This window comes from Bubalus bubalis, chromosome 8, assembly GCF_019923935.1.
Source record: "Bubalus bubalis isolate 160015118507 breed Murrah chromosome 8, NDDB_SH_1, whole genome shotgun sequence".
In the NCBI taxonomy this organism is placed as follows: Eukaryota; Metazoa; Chordata; class Mammalia; order Artiodactyla; family Bovidae; genus Bubalus; species Bubalus bubalis.
In genome coordinates this window covers 65,082,165-65,094,423 of record NC_059164.1, presented here as the reverse complement: position 1 = coordinate 65,094,423, position 12,259 = coordinate 65,082,165, and the positions used below count along the sequence as shown (strand labels likewise).

At 54.5% G+C, this 12,259-nt stretch overlaps 1 protein-coding gene across 5 annotated transcripts in view; it reads left to right on the top strand.

Moving 5' to 3' along the window:
* MINDY4 (MINDY lysine 48 deubiquitinase 4) overlaps window positions 1-12,259 on the top strand; it is a 117,600-nt gene that overhangs the window by 87,473 nt on the left and 17,868 nt on the right. For all 5 annotated transcript variants that reach the window (XM_025291233.3, XM_044946691.2, XM_025291231.3 and 2 more), the window contains 2 exons: window positions 8,116-8,179; window positions 11,539-11,700. In XM_025291233.3, the coding sequence (XP_025147018.3) occupies window positions 8,116-8,179; window positions 11,539-11,700 (226 nt within the window). The remainder of the gene's footprint in view (window positions 1-8,115; window positions 8,180-11,538; window positions 11,701-12,259) is intronic.

Sequence of the window (12,259 nt, the reverse complement as noted above, 5' to 3'; positions counted from 1 at the left end):
CCTGGTTCTGCAAACACTGCTTAAAAACCACAGGACCAGGTGAACCCAAGGGCTTCCCTGCTCTGGGGTTCAGATTTAGCTTCGCTGAATCCTTTGATACCATTTCAGGGTGATCTGGGGCATAAAGTGGGTAACCCAAAAGAGAGCACAAGTCTCTCAAATCATATACATGGGGCATAACGTGGTAACCCAAAAGAGAACACAAGTCTCTCAAATCATATGCTCTTCAGCCAGGAGAAGCGGAGCAGGGATGGCTGGGAAACTCACCAAGTTCTTCACAAACATAGTGTGAGTCTGTGTGCGTGTGTGGCTGTATGTGTGTGGATGAGAGATGAGTGAATCTGGAGGCCCAGGTGTGAGATGATGTGGGTGTTGGTGATTGTATCTGAGACTGGGAAGGGTAACTTGATTGTGTGTGTGCCCAAGTGTGAGTGTGACCGAGAGCACGGCCGACCCTCCTCCTAGCAAGGCTCTGAGATGCATGTTTGGGTCCCAGGGGAGGCTGTCACCCCAGAGTCACTTCCTCGTGTCCATGGGCTGTCTGCAGCACTGGGTGGAGCCAGGGTGAAGGTACCATGGACAGACAGATGCAGCAGGGTGCAGCCTGCCCCCTTCACCCCCAGAGGCTGAAAGAACCGCAGCAAAGCTGGCCTTTGAGTTTTGTTTACTCCAGGCTGAGTGCAAAGCCTTCAGAAGGCTTTATTATTTTTCTGCTTGATTTCAAGCCATCTATTTTCTTTCCTAAGATCTCGAGTTGCTTACAGTAAATCTCATGCAGGCTTTCATGTTCGCCTAGCCCCCCTGCTTTCCAAACCGCCTGGCCCAGAACTTTCCCCAGCACATTCTCAGAAACCCCAAAGATGCTCAGGGTTGTGGGGTCAAGGTCAGCTCCGTGCCAGGCTTACAGAGCGCAGCACAGGGGTGTGCCAGCCCCTCGGCACAGGGAGGGCTCGGGCAACGCCCCTTGGGTGACTTAGGCCCAGGGGGTGGGGGGAGACAGCTTGTGAAGAAAACCTTTTCATTCAGTAGACCTTTGGCATTAATTACAGTGGCAACTTTGGATGCCCAAGGGCAGTCTTGAAAGTCCAGAAGAGGCAGTACTTTGTCATTTGCTGAAGTAATTTTTGGGCAGCACAAGCCAGGCACTGAGGGTGTGGAGCAGCCCCCACACCATGTGGCTCTGTGTTCTTTGTAACCGTCTCCAACACAGTGAAAACAGCAATGCCGTGAAACAGCCTGGAACTGAAGGCCAGCCATGAGTGCTGGTTAGGCAAAGGCAAGTGACAGAAAGGCAGTTCTTACCATAAGCAGAACACTATTAATTGATTCATGTCATGCCCAGGGCTTTGGGAGTGGCTGGATCAAGAAACCCTGTGTCTTTGGGACTGCGTGTCCTCCCTTCTGTCTCTTCACTCTTCCTCCCTGTGTCTCTGCTGTGTTCCCAGGGGAGCCTCCTGCATGGTGGGCTCCAGGGAGCCTTTTCACTGGCACCCCTCAGCCTACAGGGAGCTGTGTCGTGTCCCCACTTCTGATACCTCATAGTGGCCAGGCCTGGGTTGCACCTATTGTGGGGCACGTGAACTCAGGGAGCTGCCCCTGAAGGTGGTCAACCCCTCCTCCCCCTGCCCAGGGACCCACCACACTGGCTGGGGAAGGGATGGGGAAGGGATGGGCTGTATGGTGAGGAACTTGAGGTGTGGGACATATCCAGGAGCTGGAGGGGGCTTGAGCTTGGGGGTGGGTTACATCTGGGCCCGGCAGGACACCCTCAGAGATGGAGAGAAGCAGCAGCGAAGCTTCCGGTCTGGCTCGGGGGGGTGGGCTGGCTGGTGGCTGGGGACATAGGGATTTGAACAGAGGGCTGTTCTGGTTGAGAATCACAGGATCTTGGTGGCCCCAGACGTGCTGTCCTGGTGGGAAGGGATAGACAGGATTCTCGTCAGCGTTATCCTCCACCCTCCTGTTGCACCCCCTAAACCCGAGCCCAGGAAGGGAGGTGCACACAGAACCGCCCAGACTGCGTGCCCTGACTCCACCCTGAATGGAGCCTCGCCTCTCTCCCCTGTCTCTTCCAGGTGGGACATGGAGACCAAGCAAAATGGTTAATGGCCCTCCTTCCCGACATGGCAAGTTCTTTTGACTATAGGTGGGAGACTGGAGGAGAGGAACTTTCTCAATGAACAGGTCACCTTTAACCTGGATTTGAATTCCAGTGGAGGCTGTATTTGAAGGCAAAAGGAAAAGAGGGTGGCAGAGGACGAGATGGTTAGATGGCATCACCAACTCAGTGGACATGAGTTTGAGCAAGCTCCGGGAGATAGTGAAGGACAGTGAAGTCTGGCATGCTGTTGTCCATGGGGTCACAGAGTCGGACAAGACCTAGCGACTGAACAACAGCAAAGGAGGAGGCGTAGTGAGTACTTTCAGCGGTTGCGTCTGAAGACAGACAGAGCCCGGGGGCTGGATGCAGAGAAGGGTGACGAAGCCCAGACCACCCCAGGGTTAGTGGCAGAGCTGGGAGGGTCTCTTGATGCCCGGTGCACCCAGCAGCCCTACCCACTGACCCTAGGGCTACACCTGCTTGTTCCACGAGGAGCTCGCTCAGATGCCTGAGTAGAGAGGACTGGCCTCAGGAGGAGGAAGAGACCATTCACCTTTGGAATGAATCTCCTGTTCCAGTCTAGCTTCAGCTGCTTGGGTGGGAAGCATGTTTCCGCCTGCCTCTGACCACGGCCTAGGACCCCACTTCCAGAGGCTGTTCCATAAGATGGATGTGGGCAGGCTCACATCATTTGGGGTCCATCTGCTGTGCACCTGCAGGGTTAGGGCCCAGTTCTGGGTGCTGTGGGGCTGACGGACAGTGTCACCCTGACCCTCCAAGTCCTTGCTGCTTGGAGGAGCAAGGCTGGCACCCAGAAAGCAGTGGGTATGGGGGTGGCACTCTTCGGAAGGGGGTATCCACAGAGAGATGGGGCATCTCTCTCCTGGATCATGGGAGGTGTCTCTTTATGGAGGAGATGACATTTAGCAGAGCTTGAGGGCTTCATTGGAAGGGTCGTGGCAGGCAGCAAGGATAAAGCGGCGACAGCCAGCTGAGAGGTCTTCAGGGAATGGTTCCTCCAGGTGTGGTTGGAAAGAAGGTGTGGGCACGTGGGGGGCGGACCAGGAGCGGTGAGGGGGGAAAGGGATGGGGAGGGAAGGACTTGGGTATCTCTGTTTTCTCTTTCTTCATTTAGGTCCGTCCCTCTCTCTCCATCCCCATACCTTGCCCTGTTCCTGGGTCCCTGTCTAGCCCGTTCCTCTTTAGGGCCCCTGCCGGCAGAATGGAAATAGCACCTGTTCCCTCCCATCTGGGGAGCTGTTTGGGGTTTGCAAGTCTTTTTTATGGGCTCATCCCTTATCGCAACAACCCTTTGAGGTGGTTATTGTTATCCCTGTCAGAGGATGCCATACTCAAGGCTCAGAGGTAGAAAACAATTTACCAAAGGTCACATCACAGGTGGCAGAGGGGACCTGGCACCCAGATGTTCTGACTCATTGTCAATTCCCTGTCAACCTTCCTGAGAAAACAGCCAGTATCCACCACATCCAGATCCTTTTTAGATGTCCATGGCCACAGTTCAGTCACTGGGAGTGGAGCCTCCATCTATTCTGGGTTCTTGGCCGTGATACGAATAGTCAAAGTTCCAGGAATCGTGGCCGCTCAGTCATTGTTATTTTTTTTTGTTGTTGTTGTTATGGCTGTTATCATAGGAAAAAGGAAGTGACATTTCCCAAATGTCAAGTGCTTTATATAGTTCATCTCATCCAGTTCTCACAGCAATTCTGTAATAGAAAAAGGTGTCTTCATACCCATTTTGCAGGTGGGGAAACTGAGGCTCAGAGAGGGGAGTAATCCCAGCGTCCCTGAGTTGAGAGCCCAGGTTCTCTTAGTTGTTCCACAGCTGTCCTTTCACTGTTGATGTTGCCCTCAGGAGTCAATAGAAGTCCCTGCAATAGGTGATGGTTTCTGGAGGCCACTGCCGGTGGCCGGGAGTACAGTGGACGGTGCATTATCTGGGGGAAGTTCTCCTGGGAGGGACAGGCAGGAGCTGGCCCAGTGGGGTCTGGGGGTGCCCTGGGCCTGGCGCCCCAGAGGTCAGGTGGAGGGAAGGTGGCTGGTGAGGTCCTCCTGCTAAAAATAGTTGGTTAATTACCAACTATTTTTAGGCATGATGTTTTAAATATCAGAGTCATGGATCAGACACACTTGTTCACATCCTGGAAGGTCCCCGGAGACCTTTCTGCTCCAGGCCTCTGGTTTTATAAATGAAGACACAGGCTGAGAGCGAGGCAGTGACTTGCCCGAGGTCACCCAGCCAGGCTGGGACCTGACTGACCCCGCCTCTCATGGACTCTGATTTTAGGTGAATTTTGGCTATAGACCAGAACCCTATTTCTCGGCCACTTGGGCGTATCCTTCTTATTCAGAAACTTCTGCACAAAATGCCCAGATTCACACGTTCACTCGCGTGTTGGGTAGGCTTTAGAGTGAAGGGGCAAGCTGTGTCTCAGCCAGAGAGGGTGGTGACCAGCAGTGGGGTTGCAGGGCTCCCGTGCCTGCCTGGAGCTGGCCGACCGGGCTGACTGCTATCATGGGTTTCAGGCTGCACTGTGATGTTGGTGTCAGGTCAGGGACACAGTCCTGGCCTGCTGACTCTGTATGACCCCAAGTCTCTTCTCTTTCTGCATCTCAGTTACCCCATCATACCCCATCATCACGGAGATGGTGGTTCTTGCCTGCTGGCCTCCAAGGCTTTAGGGAGGACTTTCAGGTGTTCCTGAAAGTGTTGGAGATCTCAGACTCTGCAGGTCCGAGGCTTGTGCACTGGAAGCTGCTCAGAGATAGAACCTTTGTCCCTCCAAGCCCTGTGCTGGAGGGAGGGTTGGACAGAGCCAGTGGAGCTCTCAGACCAGCTTCAGCCTGAGAGTGAGCTGGCACCTGTCACTATCTCTGGGCCAGCTGCATCCTTTCTCTGGCCATTCATTCTCCCATCTGCACAATGCTGGGCCCTGGGGAATCTGCCAGCCCTGACGCCCTCTTCGTCCTGTTTCTTGGTGCAGAGCAGCATCTCAGGACCTCCCGACATAGGCAGAGCTGGGAGAAACCGTCTTTGCTGACACCCTGGGCAGAGCCCCCTCCTCTGTCAGCAGGTGGCCTGGACACCCCCAGGGTTGGGCCATCACCCCTGACCATTGATCCAGGTTCTGGCCCTTGGCTTCCAGAATGCTGAGGAGGTTGGTGGCAGGGCAGTTAGGGCCAAGCCCCTCCTCGTAAGTTTCCATGCCTTGGGCAGGTCCGCTCAGGCTCCTACCACTCTGTGCTTCCTGCAATCTAAAATCCAGGTAAGTTCGTATTCCTTGAGGGGGTCCTCAGTATAGGACAGTCTCAGGGGACAGACTTCATCAGGCTCTGACTCCTCCTGGCTCCTGTCACCCAGTCTGGTGCCTGGGTCCTTGGGCTCTGCAGAACTCCCCTGGGTCCAGTGTTGTCTAGCTCCCAGGAGGACCATGGAAGTAATAAGCTGCTCATGACACTATAATGGTGGTCAGTCCTAGGGGAGGGCCCATTGCAACTCGAAGCTCAGAAGCTCAGAAAGAAGGTAGGGACCCTAGAGCCCTGCAGAAACCATCCCCCCCACACAACTGATTCAGCCCCTACTCCTGGGACACTGCCTGGCCTTGTGCAAGGCCCCTCATCTTACAAAAGGGGAGACTGAGACCCAGAGAGGGGAGGTCTGTGGCCCCACAGTGAACAGGGGCTAGAACTCAGGCCTGGTGCTGGCCCTGCCATGTGAATTGCCTCATCTCTGGGCAGAGCAGAAGCTGCTGTTTCTTTGCTCCGAGACTCCTCACATTCAGCTCTCCAGGGATTTCCCCTAAAGGGAGGTCTGGGCATCTAGATTTGCCAAAGTTGTAAATCTCTTAAGCCATAAGCTGCTCCTTGGCGTCTCCCAAACGCCCCGATATGAAATACAGATGTTCCTCCCTTTTAATATCTGAGTCTACTTCTAAATTTCCCATCATGTTTGCACCTAAGGATGCAATTACCATTTCCTCCCATTGTCCTCTCTGCCCGTCCCTCTGCTCTTAGCTGACGCAGGCGCTCAGCCCTGCTGGGTGAACAGGAGACTGTGAGACTATGAAGATCAGACTGCTTCTGAAAGCTTCGGGGCGGCTCGGGGCCAGCGATGCTTATCAGTCTACCCAGGGCCCCTCTGAGCTTATTTTCTCCCCTTCAGAAGATGCCTGTGTATGCCACGAGGAGTATTTTCATCAATTCTTCTGCCTGAGCCAGCACCAGCTGCACGCCACCCTCGGACATTTGTCCCCTCGTCCCCCCAACTGGCTCCTTCCAGGCCTGCTGGGCCACGTCTGGTGGGCCAGCCTCCAGGGCCCTTCCCACGGACCCCCACCTCAGCGGTTTTCGGCTGGGCCCTGAGGTGCTAACCCAGGGCCGTGTGGACCATGGACCATCCCCGTTTGATCACAGTTAGTAAAAACCACAAGAAAGCATTCCTCTCGTGGAGTCGTGGAGCTGGGGTAACTAAGGTGGAACCAGGGTGTATGTTTTAGGTTTATGGACTTATGACAGGTCTTAGATTTAAAGCATGAAACCGAAGCCAGATTTTTCTTCTCTTCCACTGTAAGGAAAAACAAACGTCATGATTACTTGGCTCTTCCTACCTCTGGGCCACCTCTTGGCACTCTCTTTGGGGTGGGGATGTAGGGGGCAGGCCAGGCCATGGCCCGTGCTGGGTGGGCAGCTATAGGGGGAGCCAGCTCCCTGGCCTCACATAACACCCCTACCCCCAGTGTTAACCTCTGAGCTTCTTTCCAGGTCTATAAAAGCTCAGTCATGTCTGACTCTTTACAGCCCCATGGACTGTAGCCTGCCAGGCTCCTCTGTCCATGGAATTTTCCAGGCAAGAATACTAGAGCAGGTTGGCATTTCCTACTCCAGGGGATCTTCCTGACCCAGGGATCAAACCTACATCTCTCACGTCTCCTGCAATGGCAGGTGGATTCTTCACCACTACTGCCACCTGGGAAGCCCTTCCATTCTATAAAATATAGTAATTGCCATTTCCCCCGGTGGCTGGAGGTTTGAAAGGCTGTCCTCTATAAGTGCAGTCTGTGGCGGGGAGCTCCTTTCTTACTACCCATCCCACAGCTCTGTTGAGCAACAATGCTTTGTGTCCTGAGGGATTTACTTTGGGGTAAAAGGAGTACTGTCTTCATGGTGAGCTTTCCATACATTACCATGGTTTTGAGATTTAGGGGCAAGGGGCTCGCCTCCTAGTGACCTCACATGTGACAAGGCCACTGCTGACGTGACACTCCACATTGTTCTGGCCCCCAGTAGCATACAGTCCTAGAAACCTCTTCCTTTCAGTTTGATGGGTTTCTTTTGGCAAAGTTGCTTTTCACCTTGTGCCTTTGCAGGGGCACCCATTCTGAAGGTGGAGCCACAGGGGTGATGTGGGGCGAGGGGAACACAGGCCACTGAAACTGGCAGCTAGATCCCCCTCCAGCGCCGTCACCCATGAGCTGAGTGTCCTGGGCAAGTCAGTTCTTGGAACCTTGGTTTTCTTTCAGGATTTAGGAAACAATGATTATACTCGGCCTGATACAGAGTTTGTGCCCAGGTGGCAGTAGCTGTTGTTTTGGGACTCAAGGAGGCATTCGAGGCCATTCCTCCTATTTAACTGACTTGTAGACTGAGGACAGGGCTGGGGATGTCCAGCCCCCACTATCAGTAAGTGACGGAGTGTGAATGCAGGGCGTGGATTCTGAACCCAGGGCTCTTTCTGCTGTGGCATGCTTCTATCACCAACCTCTGGTTGTCCACAAAGGGCCCGATGAAGCCAGAGTGGAGGCCGTTGCCCAGAGCAGAGTGAGTCCCAGGCTCCGGCCCCAGGGTGGGCACAGAGCTCAGAAACTTGGGTTCCCGACAAAGCCAGAGTCCTGGGCCTCAGCCTGGAACCCAAGGGGAGCCCTGGCCATCCTTGAGGTTTGCCCGGCAGCCCGAGTCAGGCAGACATGTGCTAACAGCCCTTTCTTCTTGCTCTCCAGTGTCCGCCAGGACTTCGACGTCCCCACCAGCCACCTGATTGGAGCACACGGATACTGCACGCAGGTCAGTGGGGAGGGTGGTAGGGTGTGGGGCAGCCTAGCATGTCTTTCCTTTCCTCTTCCTTTCTGTCTTTGCTCCTGCTAGCTCTTCCCGAGCAGCTTTCAGGTTCTGCTGGGCTTCCTCATCACAGAGACCTAGAAAGGGAATTCAGGTTAGCTTCTGGTTCTGGGCTTTGCTGTGCGCAATATGTGTGCCTAGAGCTGCAGGAGGTGCCAAAGAGACAGACCCAAGCACTGCCCAGCCCAGAGCCCTGGTGTAGACAAGGGGCCCAGGTCCAGCTGTGGCGACGACGGCCCTGGCCCCCTGCATTTGTACAGGATATTGTCTTTAGGACCACCCTCCCCTCTGCATCTTCACAGAGGGGCCCTCCAGGGGCCTTGTGGAGAGCAGGACTCCCTTAGCACAACTGCTTGTCTTCAATCCTCCCGGTCTCCCGGTGATGCAAAGAAAAGGATCTGTTTAAGATCCTATAATGGCAAACACTTCCCTGGAAGTCCAGTGGTTGAGAATCCACGCTTCCATTGCAGGGGTCACAGGTTCTAATCCCTGGTTGAGGAACTAAGATCCCACATGCAGCAAGGTGCGGCCAAAAAATAAATAAAAATAAATTTAAGATCCTGTCATCAGGCGTCAGGACTGGGAGCCAAATGCTACACCTGACTTCTGCCTGAGCTTTTCTCTGCAAGGCAAGGCCTCCCTGAGTGGCCGCCTGGCCATGGTTAAACCTGACCCTCAGTGCTCCTCTGGGGGCAGCGCGTGTAGCACAGACTGGACTAGGTGGAGCTTCTCTGCCTACTGGGCCCACAAAGGACCCAGCTGTCCTAGGGGTCCTGGCTCACACATGCCAGTCCTGAAAACATACCTGGGCACTACGCAAGGGCTAGTTCAGGGCCTGTGGTTTGTCTCAGGCACCCAAGGCGATGTGAGGTTGGCTGTTGCCCAGCCCCCAGAGAAAGGTTTCAGGCTGAGCGACCACCAGGAGTGGTCTAGCCTCCTCTGGGTGCCTGTCCTCCCTGTGGGAACTTCCCCACGCAGGCAGAGAGCAATGCGACCCAGGGGAGGTCACTTAAGCAGCATACAGAGGATATAGAACAGAGCCTGGGCTGAATTCTGAGCCGTGTTCGCAGTTTCACTTGTGGCGTGGGCTGGGACAATTTTCTTTCCCTCGCTGAACCTTGGTTTCCTCATTTGTAGAGTGAAACACTGGGACTAGATCAGTCTTCTTCTTCTTTTAAGTATTTAAATATTTATTTGGCTGCATCAGATCTCATTTGTGGTACACAGGCTCTTTAGAGAAGGTGTATAAGCTTAGGTGCCCTGTGGCATGTGGGATCTTAGTTCCCCAACCAGGGACTGAACCTAAGCCTCCTACATTGGAAGGTGGATTCTTAGCCACCGGACCACCAGGGAAATCCCTAGGTTAGTGCTTTTTGAACTTGGATGTGCACATGAATCCTGCAAAATCTTGTTGAAGAGTCAGCTCAGATTCAGCGGGCCTGGATTGGGGTCTGAGGTTTTGAATTTCTCACAGGCTTCCAGGAAAGGCGATGCTACTGGTCCACGGATGACACTTTGAGTTGTGAGGAGCCAGGTGATCACTAAGCTTTGCCACTGTGTGATTTTTGAGACTAGGGTCAGGGAGCGGCCTGCCACTGCTTCTCATTTTGAGAAGGCTTCCTGTTCTGAGGAAGGTTTTGGGATACCCCTCACATGGGGATCAGAACCTGTTCTTCCCCTTGAAAACCATTTGGGAACACTTGAATGTGTCTGGAGAAGACTGCCTTTCTTCGGCAGCCACTGCCCCCAAGGTGCAGTATCTCAGAGCAGACATTTCCTCCAAATTCCTTCTCGCTTCCTCTGCGAGAACACAATGAGGCCCCCTCGGCATCTCCCTTCAATAATGGCCCCTCTGCGGCCATCAGAGGGGCCTCTTTTACTGCCTCTGGGCCAGGGAAACTGGTGTTGACGGAGAGATTTATTAACCTTCGCATCGCTCTCACAATTCAGGGGAAAACACTTCTGTGAACTCTGCCCTCCAGAGTTGATGATGGGCAAGGGCTCTTACGGCTGTTCCCACGCACCACTGGGGAGATTCCTGCGGGCTGGCCTCAGACACGCAGCAGCCCTGGCAGGAGGTAGGTCAGACAGAAGGTCCTGCCCCAGTACTGAGGCTGGGCTCATGCAACCTTCCTTAGTGGCGCAGCAGATACTTAAAGGTTCCCTTCATCTTGTGTCTCTGGCTGGCCAGATGGTCCCCTGAGGGTAACGAGTGAGGGGAGAGGGAAGGGATGCCGGAAAGGGAGCCGGAGAGTGAGGGCGGGAGTCTGGCTCTGTCGCTAAGCGGCTGTGTGGTCTGGGCAAATCCTCTCCCAGTGCTGAGCCTGATTCCCCATTGCTAACAGGAGGCTGGAGCCCTGGATGCTCTGCTCAGGGAAGGCCCTTGCAGCCACCCTGGCGCAGGAGGCACTGGCTGAGGGAGATGGTCAGAGAGTCACTGCTGCATGAGTCTGGTGGTTCTGGGGTTGGCAGGCGCGCTGGGTTGTCAGGTGTGCAGCAGCTGAGTCCCAAAGCCATGCTGCTGACAGGGCCAGAGACAGAGCAGGGGCCCGCCTGCCCCCACCTCCCCGCCCCTGCTGGCCTCTCCTCGCCTTCCTCCCTGGAAGACCCTGCCCTCACTGATGAAATCCTAGTACAGCCTGGATCTGAGTTTCTGGTGTCTCCCCATTGTCAGCTTCCTGACGTTGAGAACATGCTCTGGTTACGCAAGATGTTATCTGTGGGGGAAGCTGGGTGAAGGGTACACAGGAACCCTCTGTGCTATTTTTATAACTTCTTTTGACTCTCTAAAATTATTTCAAAATAAAAAAGCTTATTAAGAAAAGAAAGTCCAACACTTCAGGACCCACCCAAATGTCGCTTCTCCACAAAGCGTCTCTGACTCAGTCATGTGGTCCCGCGTCTGTGTGGGCCACGAGTGTTCTGTGCACACATTTTTTACAGCTCTGGTCACTTCCTACATTGTTCTTCAGGCATGCAGGCCCATACCTGATCCTCCCTGCTCTAGACCCGGACGCCCAAGGTCAGGAGCCACTCTTTCCCTCCATCAGGAACACCGCCCCCTGCCCCTCAACGGGGTCCTGGGTGCAGCTGATGCTCAGCGACTGCGAGTAAAGATGGATGAGTTCCCAGAGTCGCTTTGATGAGCAGAGCTGGCAGCTTCCCAGAGGGCTCGGGGGAGTGCTGGATGCGGCCCCTCTGATGTTGGGCTCTCGCTTTCCTTGCTTTCTTCCTTCCTTCTCCTCCCTTTTTCTCTTGTTCCCCGCTTCACCTTGACAAGCCTTTCCCCTTTCTCTCATCAACAGGAACTTGTCAATCTGCTCCTGACCGGGAAGGCCGTGTCCAATGTTTTCAACGACGTGGTGGAGCTGGATTCTGGGAACGGGAACGTCACGCTCCTCAAAGGCATCTCCACACGCAGTGACATAGGCTTCCTGTCCCTCTTTGAGCACTACAACGTGTGCCAGGTACCCTCGGAGAGCTTGGGGCCCATAGACCCAGGAGCCCAGCTCCTGGGGACCCACAGGAAGGAGGGAGAAGGAGAGCTCGACTCCAGGTCCTGGGAGCGGGGTCCAGTCTCAATCACAGAGGCTCCAGGAAAAGTGTGGCTTCTCTGCCATCCAAGGTTCACACCCACAGCCAGCAGACACCCGGAAAGGGACTGCAGGGGATTTGTAGCATGACTGTGCGTCAGAACGGCCGCAGTTGTCGTGAGTGTCTGTGTGGGCCGGGGGTCTTCTCCAGTGATCAGGACCTGAGGTCTTGGGCCCCGTGTTAGATTCCTAGAGCTGTCTCAACAAAGCATCACAAGCTGGGTGGCTTAAAACCTCAGAATGTGGTGTTTCATGGCTCTGGAGGACAAGTTCTCCTAATGCAAGTCCAAAATCAAGGTGTTGACAGGGCCATGCTCCTCCTGAAATCCACAAGGAGAACCCTTCCTCGTCCCTTATAGTGTGTGATGTTTTCCAGCGATCCCCGGTGATCCTCGGCTTGTAGACGTGTCACTACAATCTCTGCCTCCAGTGT